Raw genomic sequence first — 21,739 nt, 5'->3', positions numbered from 1 at the left:
GTGACCAAGGCGCATTGGATTTTCGCCAGGCAGTAAGGGTGCTCCTGAAATTTTTGGTTCACTCAATAATTCAATCATGGGAAATATAGGGCTGACACGATGATGTCTTAAACAAGATTAACGTCCGACGTAAGATTGAAACGACTGGGTCTCAACCCGTTTGCTGGAAAAACTATTGAGAGTGTACTAATTGTCGTGCACAGCCGGACTACCACGACTAAAAAAACGGTTGGCTTGCCCTTCGTTCGGGGGAGGGTTTGGACACTCCCTGTTTTTTCCTTTATTCCTCGCCTGCGGCGACAATGATGATAACTGAGTGGCGGCTGTACTCGGTGCTCCTGCGATGCAGATCAAGAGATGGAGAAGTACCCATCCAACTGACACACGTTTACCAAATATAGACACTTGTTCACATGAGTGGTCTAATTTGATTGAATTGGAGCGCAAAACAGAGCCCATGAGATCAACAATTTTAATAACTGAAAACGGGTCCCGCGCCTACCAACTGAGAACCCAAACGGGACCGTTTAATCACACCGACCATTGTATAACCCTTGTTGTTCACTCTGACGTGGCACGGATCCCATCACCAGAACCGTCAAGAGGCGAGCCTCACCGTTGATGATGCATGGAGCAAAAAGTGTTCCAATCATATGATCCTAACTACCCGATTGGTGTCCCGCAAATGGATAGCTAAAGCAAAATTCCGATTCACTTTCAACAATAAAACTGATCAAATTGCTACCACTGTCTGAAATGTGATCTTTTAGCCCGTATTGAGGCCCATCTGTGATTTCTTATAACCCCTGCAGTCGGCCATGTACAGTGGAGATCCCATTATATCAAAATTTTACAATACATATATGCACCTGCCATTTCTCCCCGTTTACAGTGCTAAAGAAAGGGCTGTGATCCTGTGTTTGACATAACAAACCAAAAGAAGAGTGCGACATGCTCCTCCACCAAAGGTTAGAGACCAATGATGCGGAGAGCTGGTGTTTCCCACGCCTGCCAAAAGTGCAAAGTTGTCCATGCATCATGGCCCGCATGCTATCAATGGCTCAAACTAGCTCCCTCCAGAGCAGAGCAGAGCATCCTTTCTCTTGTCAGGGTTGCTGCATATTTACTAGAGGAAGGCTTAAGGGTCACGAACCTGCTCTAACAATTGAGCCCTGATAAAAGCATATTCACACGTCTCTACCTGCAAAAACATTCACTGGAGGGGCACCCACATATGGGATCCTAGTCATTCATTGAGTGGGCCTCACAAATTGTCCTGGCCCAAAAATATGGATGATCAGCTCATCAGGGAACACAGTTAGACTGTCACAGTATACTGAACTGGCGGCTGCCAACTGTCACAGCACCTTGATGTATGCCCAATGTTGTCAAGAATAATTTGATACGATCAATAGAGATGTTCATCTCCAAACCTTCTTCACCAAGCAAAAAACAAAATTGATTTTGGATCATCTCGGGCAGAGTTGTGTTGAGATGGAAGATGACAAGCAAGTCATTCAACAAACAACCTGCCTCTACGTCAACCACAACCACAGAAAGATCCATTCCAAATGGTTCATTAGATTCTTTATTACAAGTCTAAGAAGGTTCTGCTAAAGAAAACATGTAAAAGGAACCAAAAAAAAAAATCAACGCAGTTTGTGTTAAACTCCAACTATTCATTGGAAGAAGTTCACATGTTCAAAGCCCGTGGAAACAGAGAGCCGTGATTGAGCTCACCAAAGAGTTCTAATGCCTGGATTCCTCGCTGAATACCTCAATGTAGCAAACTGGGCATGCCTGAAACAGCAAATAAGATTAGGGTCAGCAATTGTGGATTGGCAGAGCTGCTTTTTTCTAATCTGCAAAACAAGTAGTAAAGCTTTCAGCCCAGCAGACCTTGTTGATGCTAAGCCATCTGGTCACACAGTTGGCATGGTAGATGTGCTTGCATGGCAGAGTCATTTGCCGGTCACCTCTTTTATAGTCCATCTGACAAATCACGCACCTGTGACCAAGAACATAGCAGGTGTTCTTATGCATGCTTTTTCAAAATCATGAAAAGGAAACTAACAGAAGCCTGGGTTACATTGAGCACCATGTAAGAAACACTGGATTTCCTAAGAACTGCCGAAGTCAAGCAGTTTCAGCAAAAAGAAAGTAAGAATTAGATTACACCTGCAATGCATGAACAGATGGATTGCAGAAGTGAGTTGGCTTTGATGGGGTTTCAAAAGAAGCTCAAAGAGATTCCATTTTGCTCATGCTACATGTGTTCTATGTTAGTAGGCAGAGAAGCCCGGATTTAATGCAATGCCTGACACACAAAATGCATCTGAGTGCCTCGTAGTACATTTTAAAGGCCTCTAACTGCATTGCACTTAAGATGAACTTGGATGCACTTACATCACTCACATAAACACATGTAAATGGACTTAGACAAACTTAGATAATCTTAGATGCACAAGCAGATAGAGGGAGATCAAGTGGGATTTCATGTACACAGTTTCGTCAGGAGAGGGGGTGTCATTTTCATCCACTTGCGTCAAAAAATTTATTTTCAAAAAATAACGATGAATAATATTTCATTCATTCGTCATATTTGTATGGAAGCTATGCCTTTAGGGTTAGACTTGTACAGAAATTCCCTCCGTCTCTATAAAACCACGTCCTTCTCCCTACTTCTCTATCATTTTCATTGCCTTTGTTCTCCTTCCTATTACACCATCCTCACTTCCTTTCAGCTAGCTGCTTACTGCCATGGCTAACATGAGTAAGCAATGACTAAAAAGTACTTCTTGGTCGAAATTTACTTCCTGGTTTAAAGTCTATTAATTTAAATTTTTGTGATGATTGCCTATTTGGAAAGCTCCATAGAGCTCGTTTTCATCCATCCACTACTAAAAGTAAGGATGTATTAAATTTAATTCATTCTGATACTTGGGAAGCTCCAGTCGAATCCTTGGGAGGTTCAAGTACTTTGTTTCTTTTATTGACTATTTCTTCAAAAAGATGTGGGTTTACATGTTAAGAAAAAAATGTGATTCTTTTACTTATTTTACCAAGTTTAAAGCATTAGTTGAAAATCAAGAGGAATATATATATATATATATATATATTATGTGTCTAAGAACTGAGAATGGAAGAGAGTACACCTCGAAAGAATTTAAGGATGCAATGAGCATGGCATTGAGAGGCATTACACGGTCCCTGATACTCCATAGCAGAACGGAGTTGCAGAACATATAAACTGCACGCTTATGAATCGTGCTAGGAGCATGCTGAGTTCGGCTAGGCTCAAGCAGTGTTTTTACGCGGATGCCATTAATACGTATTGTTATCTAGTTAATCGTTCTTCTACTACTACACTTGATTATAAGATTCATAAAGAAGTATGGTCTAAAAAACCTGTTAATTATTCGTTCCTTCATATGTTTGGTTGTGACACTTATATATGGATTCTCAAAGAGCACGGGACTAAGCTAGATGCGAGATCTAAAAAGTATATTTTTCTTGGCTATGCAAATGGAACAAAGGGGTACAAACTATGAGACCCTACTGCCCACAAGTTAGTGATTAGCCGAGATGTAGTTCTTGATGAAGATTTGTTACAGAAAGACATAGAATTGTTGAGCTCATAGTCATGAGAAATAATTGAATTGGAATCCTCAAACGATATTCAAAATCGGCCTGCTAATTCAGAAGATCAACAAGTTGATGATATCGTTAAAGATGAAATTGATGAAAAGCACACAAATGAAATATCGGGAGTCAAAACTCAAAATAATCAAGGTCGACCGAAGAGAGCTACAAAACCTTCCGTTTGGCTCAAGGATTATATTACAGCTTATGCTTGCATGACAAAAGAGTGCGAGTCTTGTTCATACCGAGAGGTACGTGAATCCGTGGATGCTAGGCAATGGAGAGTGTCCATGAAAAAGGAGATGAAAGCTCTTCATAAAAACAAGACTTGGGAATTGGTTGACTGACCCAAAAGGTGGAAGGCTATTGGTTGCAGATAGGTTTACAAGCTGAAAAAGGATACTAACGAGAATGTTGAAAGATACAAAGCCCAATTCGTAGTAAAAGGATATGGTCTGAAATCAAGTATTGACTTTATTAAAGTTGCTTCTCTAGTTGTCCATTTAAGTGTTATTCATACTGTATTGAGTATGACAATAGTGCTTAATTTAGAGCTTGCGCAGTTGGATGTAAAAACTGCTTTTATGCATGAGAATCTTGATGAAGAAATTTATATGCCTCAACCCGAAGGCTTTATTGAAGAAAACGAGAAGAATTTCATTTTTCAGCTGAACAGATCACTTTACAGTTTAAAGCAGGCACCAAGGTGTTAGTATAAGCGGTTTGATTCCTCCATTGTGAGCTTGGAGTTTCAGAGACATGAGGAAAACCATTATGCCTATGTTCGTAGCTATGATAATAGTGGCTTTATTATCTTATTACTGTATGTTGATAATATGTTGGTTGCAGGTACTAATAAAGATACTATTGCAACATTGAAAGCTTGTTTGGCTAGGGAATTTGATATGAAGGATTTAGGTGTTGTTAATCAAATTCTTGAGACAACCGTACTTAGAGACAGGAATAACAAGAAAGTCTGGATAACCTAAAAGAGTTATGTTGAAAGAGTTTTGCGCCACTTCAACATGTAAAATTCTAACCTAATCAATACTTCATTCCCTATTAATTGCAAGTTGTCTTCAGATCAGTGTCCTAACACAAAAGTGGAGAAGGTAGATACGTCTCAAGTACAATATTCATCGGCAATAGGGAGCCCTATGTTTGCAATGGCATGCACCATACAAGACATTGCGCAAGCAGTAGGAGCAATTAGTAAATACATGACAAACTAGAGTGGAGATCATTGGACTGTTGCGAAGTGGATCCTTTGTTACTTGAAGAATACTTCCGAAGCGGCTATTTGTTATAACAGCTAAAATTTAGAGTTGGTTGGGTTTGTGCATGCAGATTATGTAGAATATCATGATAAAAGAATATCTACCACCTTGGTTTTTCCCTTGGAGAATGAATTATCATTTCTCACTTCCATCTGCTTTTTGTGTCACATGATTCTAATTTCTTTACATAAAGTCATCCGCATCCCTCATGTTGAGAAGAAATATCGCTTTGTAGCTATCACACTCATGATGGTTCCGGCCATTTTTCAGCAGCTTCCTTCACCTTTTCAATGGAGAAAGTGATAGCCAACAAGGCCTAGAGGAGGGGCCTGCTACATGAGCTGTTGGTGATGCCACCAATAACAAGGAAGACAGTGAGGAAGTGGTAAACTCTATGGTGGAGGATAGGGATGAGTGAAAAGAAAATGACGTTGTTGGTGACAAGGTAGATGATGAGAAGAGTTGCGCAACCAAGGTATTCTGTATCAGATCCTTACTCTTGCTCAGGTGCTAGACTCACAGGAGTTTTAACACCTGGTCAAGGGTTCGAGTATCCATATATGGTGAAATCCCACTATGGCGTGAATGTGTGAGGGTGTGTGTGTGTGTGTAAATAAATAAATTTTAAATTTTAAATAAATAAATAAAAGGTATTCTGTATCTGTAACGGTGTTCGTAACGGTCAACACCATTACCGATACGGGTATCAGCCATAACGGCCAATGTGGGGGCGTAACAACCGTTACAACCCCCGTAACGGTTGAAAATTTTCTTTTGTCAGAAAATTTCTGAAAAAATATTTAGAAAATCAAGAATAATGCAAATATTTCAAATATGTATTCATTTCTTGTTTTGAACATGTTTATGATTGTGTAATGGTCCACTCTTTGGTGAGACTGTTGTATTAGGTTATATAGTGAATTTTTTAATATGATTATGTCTCTAATATTTACGCATCACAATCAAGCATTAGAACTAGAAATCAAGAAAAAAAAAAAGCATAAATACTACTTTTTCAATTTTTTGAAAAAAAGGGCCTCGGAGCTTCCATTCGCTCAAATAATTTCAATCTACGATTTTAATTTTAAAAGTTATAGTAAGATGGTCGAAATCTATTATAAAATTATCTGTGAGAATTTTTGGAATGAAAAAAAAGTGAAAAAAAAAAAAAAAAAAAAAGAGGAGAAATGAATTTAAATAAATTTTAAAAAAATAAAGTGACCGTTTTTCAACCATTATGGGAGTAACAGTCCTTATGCCCCGTAAAGGCCTTTACGACCACCGTAACGGCTGATACAGTCTCAAAAAATCAACTGCCCCGTTTCACCCCCGTATCGCATAACGGTCATGGTTGTTACCTATACATATTGGCATTTACGGGCATATCGTAACGGATACGAAACACCTTGTGCGCAACCATCTTCAAGAAAATGAAGGCAATGACATTGTTCACAATGGTATAAAAGGCAAGGAGGGCGTGCAAAACCTTTTGTGCCCTAGAAAGTCAATGAGTCTATTTCTTTAACCATTTACAATCTCTATGACAAAGATGTATCAAGGTTAATAAATTGCTTCCTAGGATCATCTGAAGGATTCTATACTATCACATAGGTTGATAAGAATCAACAAGTCCACTAATGACATTGTGATAACTGCATTGATACGAACAATGACATTGAGAGACTTGACATCATAAACAAGTTCGCTACCAATGATGGGTGTGGACATCATGAAGGTTGTCATGTTACTAGATGGGTGTTATAGCCGTGGCCAGCCAAGTCATGGCCAATAGGAGTTGGGTACTCACATTAGTACATGAGTGTGCACAACAAGATAAATTGACAAATCAAACAAGGATCGGTTTAGAGAAATGCTCTTTTTTTTTTTCTTTTTTTTTTTTCCGTAAGTGATAGATGCTCTTTGGTGTCAATAAAAGACATTCACTTCTTCCACACATTGTCAATTCACTGGCCAAAGTTCATTATGTGGAGACTTTACGTTATCTCCTAGGATGACTTGGATACACATAAAGTGAGTTCCAACAAGGGGCGATACCTAAGTGTCATTTGGTCTTCCGAAGGAGAACCTATGTAGGCCCACACTCTCCTGAATTAGATCCAGACAGTTGTCCCGTTATGAGGACTGCTTCCCCAAGGAAGAGCACCATTTTAACCGCCAGTAAGTCATGCAGGCATGCCATCTTTTGGGTCCGAAAGGATGCTTTGAAAAAAAAAGAAATTTTTTTCTTTTAGCTATAAAGGTTTGCTTGTTTAAGGCCAATCACAAATCCAACGTAGATCTTCAACCTTTTGAGACTTGGGCACACCTAATACAATGTTGATTGATTAAGTTGAGGGGATAGTGTGATAAACCAATAGAGCTTGATGTGAAAAGGACCTCCTTGAACTAAAGATTGTGATGATATCTCTTGTAAATAAATTGAGGCATCTGGTATTTACCCAAAGGTGCTATGTAAATATCCCCATTAGGCCCCGCACCCTATACACTTAACAGGCTTCTTCTTTCTCCAAAATTAGGGTTTTGTAAGAGAGAACAAGGAGACCATCATCCTTTTCTTGTTTAGCTTTAAGTAAAGTAGTTTTGGCGGCTAAGATTCCTAAAAGACTTTGGAGGTTACTTCTTCTTCTTGTATGCCTTGAATTCTCATATTGCTCTACATAATTACATAGTTTTGATTTTTGTTTTTATCTATGCAATCACACATGTGAATGGTCCTCGGAGGCTAAGAAATGTTATCTACCCTAAAAACCCACTTTCCAATATGCAACAGATAATTTATCAATACACACACACACACACACACACCCCTAAAACTTGTTGTAGGTTTTTCTGTCTTCCTTTCCAGGTTTTCTTTGGTTTTTTTAATGATCTTGCTAAATATTCAGTGGCTGGAATGTCAGTACTGAACAAAACCCACTTTGTCCAAAATGCAACAGATAATTTATCAATATATATATATATATATATATATATATAATCATGAGAATTGATCACCTAAAACTGGTTGTAGGTTTTTCTGTTTCCTTTTCTAGGTTTTCTTTGGTTTTTTAATGATATTGCTAAATATTCACTGTGGCTGGAATGTCAGCACTGAACAAAAGAGTTCTGCCTGGCAAATTGTCCAATAATATGCACAAGATAATTTATCAAATATATACTTATGAGAATTGATCGCTTACAACTGGTTTAGGTTGACCCATAAAAATATGGAAACCAAAATTCTGAAGGAATAAGAAATGAGATGTAGCATACAAATAGTTGTAGGTAATCAATCCTCTATACATATAAGATGAATAATAAGACATTAACAAAGATGTTTCTTTGATTTGAAACTGAGGCATTTCAATACACAAGGAATATGTTACAGTTACAATTCAAGAGATCAATGCACACATGAAGCGTGAGTTTTACCGTTCACATCGTGACTTTTTCCTTGAGAAGAAGCCAGACTTGTATTTTGAGATTGGAAGTGAAGAGATACGTTCTTGGGAAAGACCTCGGCTGTGAGTTCCAACTGCTTCACCCAAATCCAGCAACTCCTGCAGATTGAAACTCCTGTGAATCAAACAAATCTATACGTCCACTGTTTCTATCAGTAAAAGTTAAACAGCCCTGAAAAGATTGCGTAAACAATGGACAAGTTAACATGGTACAAGGAGAAAACCTAAATCCATCTTCTTTGACATTTGCTGGTATCATTTTTATAATTTCGCTAACTTGAATGCTTCTTGTAGTTATGAGCCAATATTTATTTATATTTGTATCCCTTCAATAGATATCTGTAAACCCATACACAAATATAGCCCAGCCCATCTAAACACCAATACATGTGCCCACCTGGCACACATATGACAGATAGGAGCAACCCTTCAGGTGCATTCCACCATGTATCAGATGCCCTAGCCAAAAATCAGGGTGATCTGCTCATGGGCCAATAGTTGAGAAAACAAATAAATGGCTAAACCGAATCTTTTTAGCAGTCAATTTCTTTCATCCACTGTCCCCCAGATGAGCAGACAGGCCTGAATTTAAGGCTAAGGCATCAAAATGAGATCCACCTGATGGACTGCTTGTATCTTCATTCTTCACAACGTGTCATCTCAGAACATGCAACAGCATCTAGATGGGCTGGACTATACAAGAGTGGAATTAGCAAACCTCCTTGCAATATTATCAAATGACTGTACATAAGCTTCTTTTTTATGGCTGACCAGATGCATTGACTGGTGAAGTTTGCCTGGTCAATACATCTAATGCCCCATGTGTTCATGTCCAACATCAACACACATTTTCTCCTTTTAGTAGAATCATCTTTGAGATGTGAGACCTGGCATACGGAAGGAAACCTCTCCCGTATGGAAGTGTGTGTCCATATACACATCTTTTATTTACTAGACCTGGATCCATTTGTCATAATTGTCTTTTTTTTTCTTATTCTTTTTTTAATGAACCATAGGTTGCATGGTTACAATATTAAACAAAAGTGCTACTTTGGAATCATTAGCAATACAAAGTGGGATTTATCAGATAGTTCAGGATGATGATTGGACCCATTTTGTTTATCCACTCAATCTAAACTGTCCATTTTCCATGCTGTTGATCAGATGCTTAGATCATCCAATTGGCATGATTTTTACACCATGGCTTGTCCCTAGTTGTACGATATAATGGACAGTTCAAATTGATGATTGGGCAACCTTGTGTTGTTCAAAAGCTTTGGGGACATTGCTAACATCCCCATGAGGGATGTTAGCAAAACAGTGTGTGTGTGTGTGTGGAAACCTCTTAGTCAGAAGTCCACGTCATCAGAAGAAGGGAAAAATAAATAAAAACTTAACGCTTCACTTGGTAGCTTGTTATTCAAAATTTCACAACTCTTAATATCTTGAGACACTAGAATTTAGGATATTATCAAATAGTTTTTTATCATGAAATGTGATTGTATTGACTTTCACCCAAAAGTGCATTTCAAATAATTAGAAGGAAATTATGATCTACTCTTTCTAGCAAACCTCATAAGTCATATTGTCTAGGTCAATATTGTCTTGCCAAATGACCTGCAATCCATGAAAAAAGAAAGAAAATATTATTTTTTTGAAAGGCAAAGCAACCAGGGAATGAACCACTCACACTACAATGTCTCTACCAGCTCATCTAACGAGTGGGAGACAGAAAAAACATATTAATTGTCTTTGACATGCAAAAATATTGGTAAATCATAACTCTTAGGGGCTATTTGGGGCAGGGAACACTAATCTTGCAGTTATTTTGGTCTGCAAAACATGTGGGTCCTCCAGACAACAGCAATTGAGTTGCCATCTACCATGCCACCCTCGCAAAACCCAAATAAAACAGGAAACAAGGGATTTCTTAAACTTGATGAAATCACCTCCTAGTTTCTTTTGTGTTTTGCTAGAGTGGTAGCCGCTAAACAACAGGTCAATTGCTGGCCTGCAAAACATGTGGGTCCTCTAGACAATAGCAATTGAGTTGCCATCTACCATGCCGCCCTTGCAAAACCCAAATAAAACAGGAAACAAGGCATTTCTTAAACTTGATGAAATCACCTCCTAGTTTCTTTTGTGTTTTGCTAGAGTGGTAGCCGCTAAACAACAGGTCAATTGCTGGCCTGCTGTTAGCTGGCCCATGTGTTTTCCTAACGTGTAGAAAACAGTTTGGAACCAGTTTTACACATTCATCCCAAATGGCCCCTCGTAACAACTGCAATTCTGCAGATATAGGCATTAGAAACATCAAAAAGTAATCTTTCAATACCAAAAAAAAAAAAAACCATCGAAAAGTACAAATCAGAATCAATATAGAAATTTCACAACAAAATAAAGATGAAGCCTAAGAAAAACCAAGCAAAGTTCCAAGAAATATCTAGCAAAGCACAGCTCCAAGCAGTGGAGTTCCACCTTACCCAATTAGAAACATCCGGTGTAAAAGAAACAGAGGCAGATTACTCTCACTGACAAACACATGCTAAAGAAATTGTTTCATCAGAAAAACCATCCTCCTTGAGAAAGCCTAATTACTATGCACGGAGTGATTGAGAATATCCAAACGTCAACTAAAAGAAGACAACATTTTGCTGTGTCTCTCGTTGGATCTACTTCTCATAAGCTTAACTTTTGACTCAATTCCAAGGAATTATCATCTCATTTAGTAATCAGATAATCAGGATTCTCCAAGTAGATTTGGAGTCTGTTTGAAATCCATATACAATCCTTTACATGAGGAACACCATACCAAGAAGCCAAGGGTTTCCAGGTGTTCCAGGTCAAAACGATTTTTTAGTAAAAAGAGTTATATCTTTGTTGGTCATGTATAATCTTTTGTATGGACCTTTGAATTTGATGCTTTCAACCAAACCATTAGCATTTTGGTTTTCTCTATGCGTACACTACCACTGGAACAGACAAGTTATTCCACCTGGAGGCTTGGTATAATAGTGTCACGTAGGTGTGACAACAGGTGTACCCGGATTTTATTTGGACCCAAATTTTGAAATTATTGGGCCATGCCTATTCAGATTTTCTATTTTTCTTGGGGTCAGACGACGTGCAACACATGCTTATCAGTCAAAAAGAAAAAGGGGAGTCCTATACCCATTTCTCATGATAGAAGTAAATGCACGTTTAGGATACACAAGCATAGAAAAAAAAAAAATTTACTAAATATACAAGTACCGTTTCCCTATGAGACTACAAATAAGCAAATGTGGAAGAACAAGAAAAATTGGATTATTAAAACACTATTCATTTCCCTATGAGACTACAAATAAGCAAAAGCATCACACCTGAGAACTACTCGCATTGTGGTGATTCCGTATGCCTGTAAAAAGCAAAAGTGACAAGCACTGAAAATTCAAACTCTCTTAATAAACAAAGAATGGACAATAGCATATACATATGAATATCATGAATCAACCCACGGCAATACAAAATTAAATAAAGGTTGGATGAACAACAATTTGTGAACATTCTATTTAAGATGGATGTCTATGATGCATCATCATTGAGATTCTCTTTTTCAAGTGAAAAGGCAAATTGTGTTCAAAGAGTACAGAAGCAGATCACATAAGCCCCATGCACACAAATCTTTGATGATGTAGCCAAAGCTCATACGTATGTCAAGCAATTGACGTTCCACTAAGTGTTTCCTTCAGAATCTCTTAACCAATATGCAGAAAACTATCACAAAACAAAAGTCAGAGTTGACTTACTACATTCCTCAGGGCTAGCTTGTGTGGTCATATCATCACTTCCTCCATGCAGAACTAGTGGCGGCGGAACTTCATTATTCGTCACTGAAGAGTTATACCAAGCCCTCCTGCTCTCGTCCATTCTCAGTACATTATCGTTTACCTCATCGCCATGAGTATGACTATAATATGGAGAACCGCCTGAACCAGACAGTCCATACTTGTATGGACTCATATGCATCGACCAATATGAATTTTCCTGCATAGGTACCCAAATATTCCACAAATTACAAACGATCCCAAGATGGCAAGCTATGATCCAGCACAAGTTCTTCAAACCTTGTTACCATTTGAATTCCTATGTGGCCCCAACTGTGCCCACCTATGATCACAGGAAAGGCATTAGATGATTCAAAAGAGGTGAAAGAAAGGAGATGCCCGCCCCTTCCTTTTCATCCCAAAGGGAGTGTGCCTGAAGAAGAGAATGGGAACAGTCCACCATGGACAGCACAAGGCCCCAATGTCACCCTGATTAGGTGATCCATTCAGATGTGAACCATTCAGATAAAGGCCTGCAAAATGAGTCGTAAAACCATTTTTACTCTTACCATCCATCTTGTATGCCCTTAATTGTTTGGTTGTGATTATCCATTCATGGATATTTTTGGCACATGTTCAAAATCCACCATGTATTCCTCCTATCAAATTGTCATTGTCGATCATAGGTGGGCCCTATTGGAGCCCACACAGGAATTCAAACCATAATAAGGTATAAAGAATTTGTACCAGTAATAGCTTTTAAGACATGGGCTAACTTTAGAATAACAAGATTAGGATGACGATTTTATGAGAAAATAAAATGCAGCTACTTAGAAAGCTAATGAAATATAGATTAAAGTTGTGAAACTTCCCAACCATTTTCTATGCATCAAAGAAAAAGAAAATTTTCAACATTATCATCAAAACATAGATAACTCACACATGTTTCCGCATTTTAGCATAAATTTTCAACAATTCAAAACAAAAATGCTTCCATATGTTTAACATCTCCGAAGAGCAAAGAACAGAAGTTTATAATCAGAGGAAAGAATCTCGTAACATTTCGAAAGGAACCTGATCCTGCAAGGCTCCAGCAAGAGCAAAATCCGCTTGAACATATGTAAGGCCTTCAAACAAATCCATGAAACTCTCAGTGATGGTGAAAGGAAATCCAGTATCTATGTAGTGGACCTCCGCCTGCCGGTTGCTGTTCATTTCAAACTGCTCTGTTATGTCCCAAGAACTGTACAAAGAGAGCTTAGAAATATCAAAGTTATGAATGACAAGGCAGAGACGGCTGAATTTGAAGGAAGGGGGTTTAAGATGAAAAGATGCTTAAGTGAAAAATCAAGGGCAAAAAAAAATCAGCGGAAATTTACCGTTGATAGTGAGAATCTCGGGAGTATGTATTCATTCAACCAAAAAAGAACTAAGCAGTATTCCTTTTTTTCAAAATCATCCGACAGCATCCACAAAACGTATCTATGTTTTCCTCATCTTCCTGAAAAAAATCATCCAAAACTTCAGAGCATTTACAGCATTCTTTAAAGAAGACTCTGAAATTAACATTCATTCAGTGCATTTCGCAGCATTCTTTAAGGCTTTTCATCGATCAGTTGTGCAATGTATGTTAGGTTTCACCAAATGTCTCAAAATCATCTGATCAAGATCAGCATCCGCTCTATGAGTTTTACGGCATTCTATAGAGATTTTCATCGATTAGCTATAGTTTTTCAGGTTCCACCAAACGTGTCGAAATCATCTAATCAAAATCAACACTTCGCGCTATGCATTTTTACAGCATACTTGAAAAGATTTTTAATCCATCAGCTGCAGATTTTCAGGTTTCACCGGATGTGATCGAAATCATCTGATCACTTTGATCACAAGGCAAAGAAATGCGACAATTACATTTGTTACCTCATTCAGACGAGTTAGTATGCAAATCCATCAACCGATTGACAGAAATCGCTGAGATTTCACCGCCATTGATCGTTCGCTTCAGTTTCCTGTGATCATTCAACAAAAAATCAAAGGAACTCTTTATCCCGCTCTTGATTTCAGCAATCTCGTCGCAAGAAATGATAGAAAAGATCATATTCTAGGGAAAAGAAGCAATGTACATACCTTGTTTCCACTTCCGCAGAACTTCTCCTGATTTCTGCCATCTCTCAGCGGAAAAAACAGCAAAACAGATCAAATTCAAGGTCAGAGAATCTGTAAACACCTGCATTTAACACGATCTACAGATATTTCCACTAATCTCTTGATTTCTAGGGCGTAAGAGCCGTTAATACCTTGTTTTCGCGCGATTTTTTAGAGACGAGAGAGAGAGAGAGAGAGAGAGAGAGAGAGAGAGAGCTTCAAATTTCAGGCAAAAGAGAATGAGACATCAGAGCGTTTTCCAGGGGCATTTGGAGAGAGAGAGAGAGAGAGAGAGAGAGAGAGAGAGAGAGTTGTGCCGGAGAGTCTGTTCTTCGGAGGGGGAGAAGGAGGGGCCCACGGAAGGGGAGCATGAAATGAAAGGGATTTGTTCCTGGTGTTGTCTCTCTCGCGACTTTATACTCGTGGGATCGTTCAACAGGCACGCGACCAGCACCACGAAACGATCAACTAGATTAATATATCGCGATATGATGATACTATAGTAAGTGTCGTCTCGGACGCTTCCACGGCTTCTCGCGATTTAAACATTCCTTCTTTATTTTGTTTCCAATTCCAGCAGCATCTTCTTCAAGCGCCAAGACCAAACGCCAACATGGCATTGGGGTATGCGGGATCTGATCGTTCGAAAGGTGATCCGCATCCGCCATGGTGCACGTTTCGTATCTTCACATAGGGCATCCAACTCTTCATGTGAACAACGGCTCCGACCGTTGGTTATCAATTTTCTCATCATGCTTTCTTAGGAATTAGCAATCATCGTTCAGGAGAAACTGTCGCACGCGTATAGAAATGGTTAAGTGAGCTGTCAGCACTCGTCTCTGGCACCTGCAAACGGGGCACACATAAGAGAAATCTAAGTCGTTCATCAAGCACATCTCAGACTCCTTGAAAGCAAAACCAAGCTAGTCTGATGAGTTCAACACGAGGTCTTGGGTTCGATACCCATACGTGGTGAAATCTCACCCGGTGTGCGTGGCTGTGTCGGGTGCGTGTGTGAATAAAAAAAAACGAAAGCAAAACCAAGCTAGTCTGATGGTTCGCCGGGGCAGTGTACAAAAGAAATGGATGGATAAAAGAAACTGACCAACCGTTCATGTTCAACATGCACATGTGACCTACAGATGAGTGGACCAGCTTAATTTTTTAGCCAGGGAATGTGAAAGGTGGGCTGCACCTGATTAATGTCCCTGATCTAGCATACGTCTGCCCTGTTGATCCGCACGTGTGCATGAACATCTTATACATCATGCGGTGATCCAACCATTAATATGATATATTAATGGACGCTAAGATCAAGCCAAAAGTTTTCCATGTTGGAGGATCCTGGCAATCTAATAAGGGATTTTTAGGACGGCTGTTTTATTATTAATTGTCTGCTGTAACCTACTTCGTGAATGGTTAGGATTTATTAAAAACCAAAAAAAAAAAAATCTTGAACGATCAAAGGCTTTGAGAGATTTTTAAGGCCCGTCATCTGAATTGGGCCATCCGATCAAACATGCGAATCATCAAACCATCACGGACTTGTTCATCGACAATATTCACGATCTCATGCATCACGGGTCTCACACACACCATAATTGCCTTGGGCCATCCGCTCATCAGACCATTGGCTGTACATTGATTTGAACGGTGCAGTTCGTTTGATGAATAGATAATCATGGTTTTTGTCTTAGGTGATCTTTGTGATGCAGCCCAATCTTTGTACGGCTCACATGTTACACACAAGTGACATGTAAGGGGAAATTAAAAACTTATGTTAACACCTTTAAGTAGGCGTTGTTGATGCAAAAATCTAGTTTACCTTTTTCAGACTTTCTAGTGCCTCACATGAAGAAGATAAAGGAGACCTAGGGCAGGTGACCTTCCAATTAAGGGCGTACATCGAGTTGAACCGACTCGGCTCAGCCACTAGCTGACCTCAGCTTGAACTCGGCTCGGCTCAGTCCTCGAGCTTGACTAGCCAGCTCAGCTCGGTTTGATCAGTAGCTCGAGCCAATTCGAGCCAAGATTGAGTCGAGTTCTCCATTGCAGCATTTTCACAAACACCTAGACTGCACCTTCAAAATCTCACTGTATTTGAGACAACAGCAGTGGTTTTACAAGTATTTTATCAAACACCTTCTAAGCAATATAAAAATCAAGAAAAAATGGGTATTGGTTTCATATACATACCTTTCTTGCCACCAGCCACACTTCTTTAAGTCATTTCATCAAACACTTTGTGAGCAACATCAATATCAAAGTAACTAAGTCACCGAACCAGTTCGATCCGAGTTCGATTCGAGCTGGGTTCCATTCGAGTCGAGTCAAGCGGGAGCAGCTCAAACTCGGCTCGAACTCATTTTCGATTTCAAAAAATCGGCTCGACTAGAACTCGGCTTCAAACCGAGTCGAATAAAGCTTTTTCGAGTTGAGTCAAGCGAGCTAATTGAGCTAGCTCGATTCATGTACACCTCTACCTCTAATGTCAGAGTCAGGATAGGAATCCAGGTCCGATAATATTGAAGGGTTTTGAGTGAGAGATTTTGCGTACCTTTCACTATAAATAAGTTTTTTATTTATAGGGCAGGAGTTAATTATGTGGGTGGAGACGTTTCCTGAATTTAGGGGTACGTTCAGCAGATGTCTCTCGACCATTTCACATGATCTCTGGTGAAGATAAGATCAAGTGATCGAATCCTGAGAAAGTTGAGGCAGATGGCCGAGGCTGAGGCCTATGGCCGACTTGACTTGTCGAGGCCAAGGTGGTCTTGACCGACTTAACCTGGGATAGTATGCCGACCTGACTTGGGTACTTATATAAGCTTTGAGCTTCCCTTTATCATTGGGTAGATAATGGATCTACCGACCTCTCTTTTTTGGCTATTGATGAGTTCATTGGTCATGATCGGCACTGGCCAACCTCGTGTCCCATAGAGATATCCAAGTTGACATCTTCTCTTTAATCAGTCAATTTTTACCCATTATAAGTATTACACTAATCATATATAGCCCACCTTGATATATTTGTTGTATATCTATATCATCCATTTGTTTTTCATCTCATTTTATGAGATGATCCAAAACCCTACTAAAGTAGACCATATCACTAGAAACAATGATGAACGACTATTAAGAGCTTTTTGTGGGCTACAAAAGTGTCAGATGAAGCTGGTCTTTGTATTTTTCAATTCCTTCATCCAAATCTTGTTGACATTATCAACAGGTTGGATTGCAATTAAACGTTATGAAAACGTAATAATGTGCTCTTTGGAATATTTAATGGTGAGGAATTTAATCACAGCTGTTCCTATGGTGTGGTCCACCAGAGATTTCAATCTGAATAATTCGTGTAACCCCATCTTAAGATGGGCTGGAGAAACATATGGACAACATGAATATACAACACATAATCAAGATGGGCCCCATGACAAACACCCATTAAGGGGGCGTTTGGCCCATGGTATTGGATGGGATTAGGTGGGATGGAATTACATTTGGTCCCGTGCCAATTCCACTCAATGTTTGGAAAGAATGGAAAAGCTTGGAATTAAGATTAGATGGAATTGCATTTGATCCCATGCCAATTCCACTCAATGTTAGCAAGTTGTATAGGTCCCACCATAATGTGTGGGTTATATCCACACCGCCCACTCATTTTTCGAAATCATTTTAGAGCATGGGCCAAAAAATAAGGTAGATCTAAAGCTCAAGTGGACCACACCATAGAAAGCAGCAAGAATTGAATACCTACTGTTGAAAACTTCTTTGAGGTCACACAAGTTTTAGATCTACTCTATTTTTAGGCCCATGCCATAAAACGATGTTACAAAACAGATGAACGATTTAGATATAACACATGTGTTATTCTCAATAGTTTTAAATGATGGTGGGTATATCCATTCAATGTACCACTGTATTACAAACATGGCATGGAATTAAGCTTATCCCATTGTAACAGGGACAATTCCTGCCATATGTAATAATTACACTTTTTTTTTAATCACATCCCACCTTATCCTTCCCAATATCATGCGCCAAACACCCCAGCTATGTTTGTAATATAGGAGTACATTGAACAGATATACCTACCATCTTTTAAAACTATTGAGAATAACATGTGTTATATCCAAACCATTCATCTATTTTGTAACGTTGTTTTATGGCATGGGCCTAAAAATGAGGCAGATCCAAAAACTTATGTGGCCCCAAAGAAGTTTTCATAGGTAGGTATTCAATTTCCGCTGCTTTCTATGGTGGGGTCCACTTGAGCTTTATATCTACCTGGTTTTTTGGCCCATGCTCGAAAATGATCTCGAAAAATAGGTGAACAGTGTAGATATAGCGCACACATCATGGTGGGACCTACACAACTTGCTAACATTGAGTAAAATTAGCACAGGACAATACAATTCCATCTAATCTAATTCCAAGCTTTATCAGTCTTCTCAAACATTGAGTTGGCACGGGACCAAATGCAATTCCATCCCAACTTATTCCATCTAATACCATGCGCCAAACGCCCCCTAAGGTGATACCGGGTAACACCTAATCCGCTCTCTGAATCATCCACCGTAAATGTGGCATGTCAGCGGTCCATCCGTCCTGTCCCAAACTGGGGCCCCCTTTCTTGGCAAGCTTTTTACGGAAGGATTGTCCATATCAATGAGGGGTACCGTGGGAACGTGCCAGAGATCAGAGACAGACCGCCCACGTCTCGTGTAGCGCGCATTTCGAGCAGGACTGGAATCGTCTCCTACACCTGTTGTGGTTGCCCGCCGCTCGTAGAACACCCAAGTTCTTTGGTGCCCACGTTCTCATGTTTTTAAAATCCACTCTGTCTATCAGGTGACAACCATTATTTGCATTATACTTGGAGAAGATAGATCTCATTAAAACTTATATGAACCACACCAGTTGGAATACTGTAAGATTGATCTCAAAACTACCATGTTCAAACAGTTTTGTATCTTCTCTTTATTTTGGTGAGTCACACCTGATTAACAGGTTTGATGAACGATACGCACCACGGTTGCCCTACACACAAACCTATAGTTGGCATTACATCCCCTTTATTCCACACATTAGGCCCCATTTGAGTTGTGGACCTACCTTTTTTTTCATCTTCCTTCTCAGGGCCTAACGTCGACAACATGGCCTCATAGGCAGAGCCGATTTCACATATACAACACGGTAGGCCCCTGAATAATGGGTAAAATGAAAAATAAAATCAGGGTTGCTTACTCATCAAGTGGACCACACCTGTCCGCTTGGAACGGTCGTACCCCTTTTCAGGGCCCTTTCTATCATGCAACTGACGCATTATCTTTGGTGCATCGCATGTTCAATGTGTACATTAGCTCGGGTCTCTCTCACCTATTCGAAACCCTGGCATGAAAGCCCCACCGGGACCAGACTAGAGACCGATTGTCCTGAAGGGGCTCCGTAGGGCTATTCTTATGTATATGTTTTATCCACGCGGTCCATCCATTTTGACTGATCATTTTAGGTACTAACCGAAAAGGGAGATTGATTGAAGACTTAAGTAGACCACACCAAAGGAAGCACCGTGGATTAAACTTCTACGGTTGAGAACTTCTTGTTGGGGGATAGAATTTTTAGATCAATCTGATATTTATTCGTTCCCTTCATACATGTCCATATGACCTTATGAACAGATTGGATGGAAAATAAACATTACGGTCAGCTTTAGAAAATTTTCAACAGTAGGAATTTTATCCCCGCTGCTTCCTGTGGTGTGGTCCACTTGAGATTTCAAACTGCCTCCTTTTTGGGATCATGCCCTAAAATGATCTTTCGAAATAGATGGACGGCGTGGATAAAACATATACATCACAGTTGGCTACACAGAGTCGCTGACGGCTCTAACTTGGTCCTGGTGGGAGTAGTACCCAATCCGCTCCCTCTTTTAAAACAGCTCATCCGAAATACGGGCCAGAAGGCACAAATCTCACTCGTCCCAGATCCTCACCATCCATACGCCTGAACACGCAGTGAGAATCTCTGACAAGCGGGGCCCATTGGATGGGCCTTCCAGATAAAGGGGCCAGATCATCACGTGGTGGGGCGACCGGGTCGAGCAGACCTCCACATTTCCGAAGCTACATACCAATTGATGAGATTTTCCCGATATTTTACCAGCATTAGCATTTCTTACGCGATACGATATGTTGACGAGAACGAGATCCGTGACTGCGTTGAGCAGGCCAACTACTCAAACACACAAAGTCCTGTCCGTAAACCGCTCCGTCTTGCAGGTGGCGGATTCCACGTGGCCTCTTATCATTGGATAAAGTACGGAGAAAAATACAAAATGGCAGTGGTAAGAGGTTTCTAACGGATAATTTAGTCAAGATGAGTCTTTACGCGGACGCATACCTGATAACACTGCACACGACGCTCATGCGTCGAAATTTGACACGCTGTAAGAGATGCAGTACAATGTGGGGCCCACATATGATGGATCTAGAATGTTCATCAAACGGGTCCCACCTGGATAGAGGAATCACCGTGAGTATCCCTGGATGCAAGATCTTGGCCGTTGAATACTTTGCCCTTTCCCCGTTGGATGCGGTCCGTCGCTGTAACTTTTCTTTAGCATGCATGTTAAGGACGCAGATCAGAGAGTTATTTTGGGATAAAATAATCCACAATTCGACGGATCAGATGAAAGTTCTGGATCACCACAACTCGCACAAATTCAAGAATCGAGGATGATATGCATCTCGACTCAAGCTTCATATAATTCCATCATCAACCATGTGGACCGTCCAATTAACGACCACATCCGGAGGAACTGAAATTCACGCACCACCAAATGATCCTAAGCATCCAATCAGTGCACTCATCCACAAAGCATTGTCAGCAATTTGTCACCATCAAAAAGTGGGCCACCAATCGGATGGTTAGGAAAATTTGATAGTGCAGCTTTATGATATGGGCCATCAATTGAATGGTCTTGATCAATAGAGATTAAGGTTGTGATCACAGTTGTTGACTGAAGACAGATGATATGGTAGAGCCCGTATCACGGGAATAACGTAGAGCCAACTCTCCACGGTACAAGTGGTAGGGCAATGAATCAATCATATCCATCCATCTAGTTATCCCTATTTTGGATGGATAGTATGTCCAAATACACAAAATATCTACTTTACTATACATCTGAAAGATGGCTTTCACAGCGCAGGTGTGAGATGAAAATAGTTAATGGGCAAACATTCATCAACAGGATTTGGAAAATGTTATTGACAGAATTTTCTATTTGGTGTGATTTTTGATAAATGAGTTATCCATGGTAGAGCCCATTATATGGACGGCCGGATCGATACATCTCCGTGCCACTTGTGCCATAGAGAGATGACTATACCATTCTCTAGTTCTT

The 21,739-nt window shown here is 39.8% G+C and overlaps 1 protein-coding gene across 3 annotated transcripts; it reads right to left on the bottom strand.

Moving 5' to 3' along the window:
- Nucleotides 1–1,540: 1,540 nt before the first annotated feature.
- LOC131221065 (E3 ubiquitin-protein ligase BIG BROTHER-like) lies at nucleotides 1,541–14,721 on the bottom strand. 3 transcript variants are annotated; one of them, XM_058216175.1, is made up of 11 exons: nucleotides 14,484–14,721; nucleotides 14,314–14,347; nucleotides 14,107–14,195; nucleotides 13,566–13,687; nucleotides 13,272–13,429; nucleotides 12,169–12,411; nucleotides 11,743–11,777; nucleotides 9,953–9,997; nucleotides 8,352–8,479; nucleotides 1,900–2,008; nucleotides 1,541–1,800 (listed from the first exon to the last, which is right to left on the bottom strand). In XM_058216175.1, exons 4-11 carry the CDS (start codon nucleotides 13,598–13,600, stop codon nucleotides 1,750–1,752), a joined length of 804 nt encoding a protein of 267 aa, XP_058072158.1. In that variant the 5' UTR covers nucleotides 13,601–13,687; nucleotides 14,107–14,195; nucleotides 14,314–14,347; nucleotides 14,484–14,721; the 3' UTR covers nucleotides 1,541–1,749. The 3 variants fall into 3 exon arrangements, with proteins under 3 accessions (XP_058072158.1, XP_058072151.1, XP_058072143.1); XM_058216168.1 differs by having other exon boundaries at nucleotides 12,169–12,406; nucleotides 13,261–13,429; nucleotides 14,314–14,354; nucleotides 14,484–14,720; XM_058216160.1 differs by having other exon boundaries at nucleotides 12,169–12,406; nucleotides 13,261–13,429; nucleotides 14,484–14,720.
- Nucleotides 14,722–21,739: the final 7,018 nt, after the last annotated feature.

The sequence above is a fragment of the Magnolia sinica genome, chromosome 1 (assembly GCF_029962835.1).
Source record: "Magnolia sinica isolate HGM2019 chromosome 1, MsV1, whole genome shotgun sequence".
NCBI lineage: Eukaryota > Viridiplantae > Streptophyta > Magnoliopsida > Magnoliales > Magnoliaceae > Magnolia > Magnolia sinica.
The sequence above is the reverse complement of the archived record's forward strand: the minus strand, read 5'-3'. Positions and strand labels throughout refer to the sequence as shown.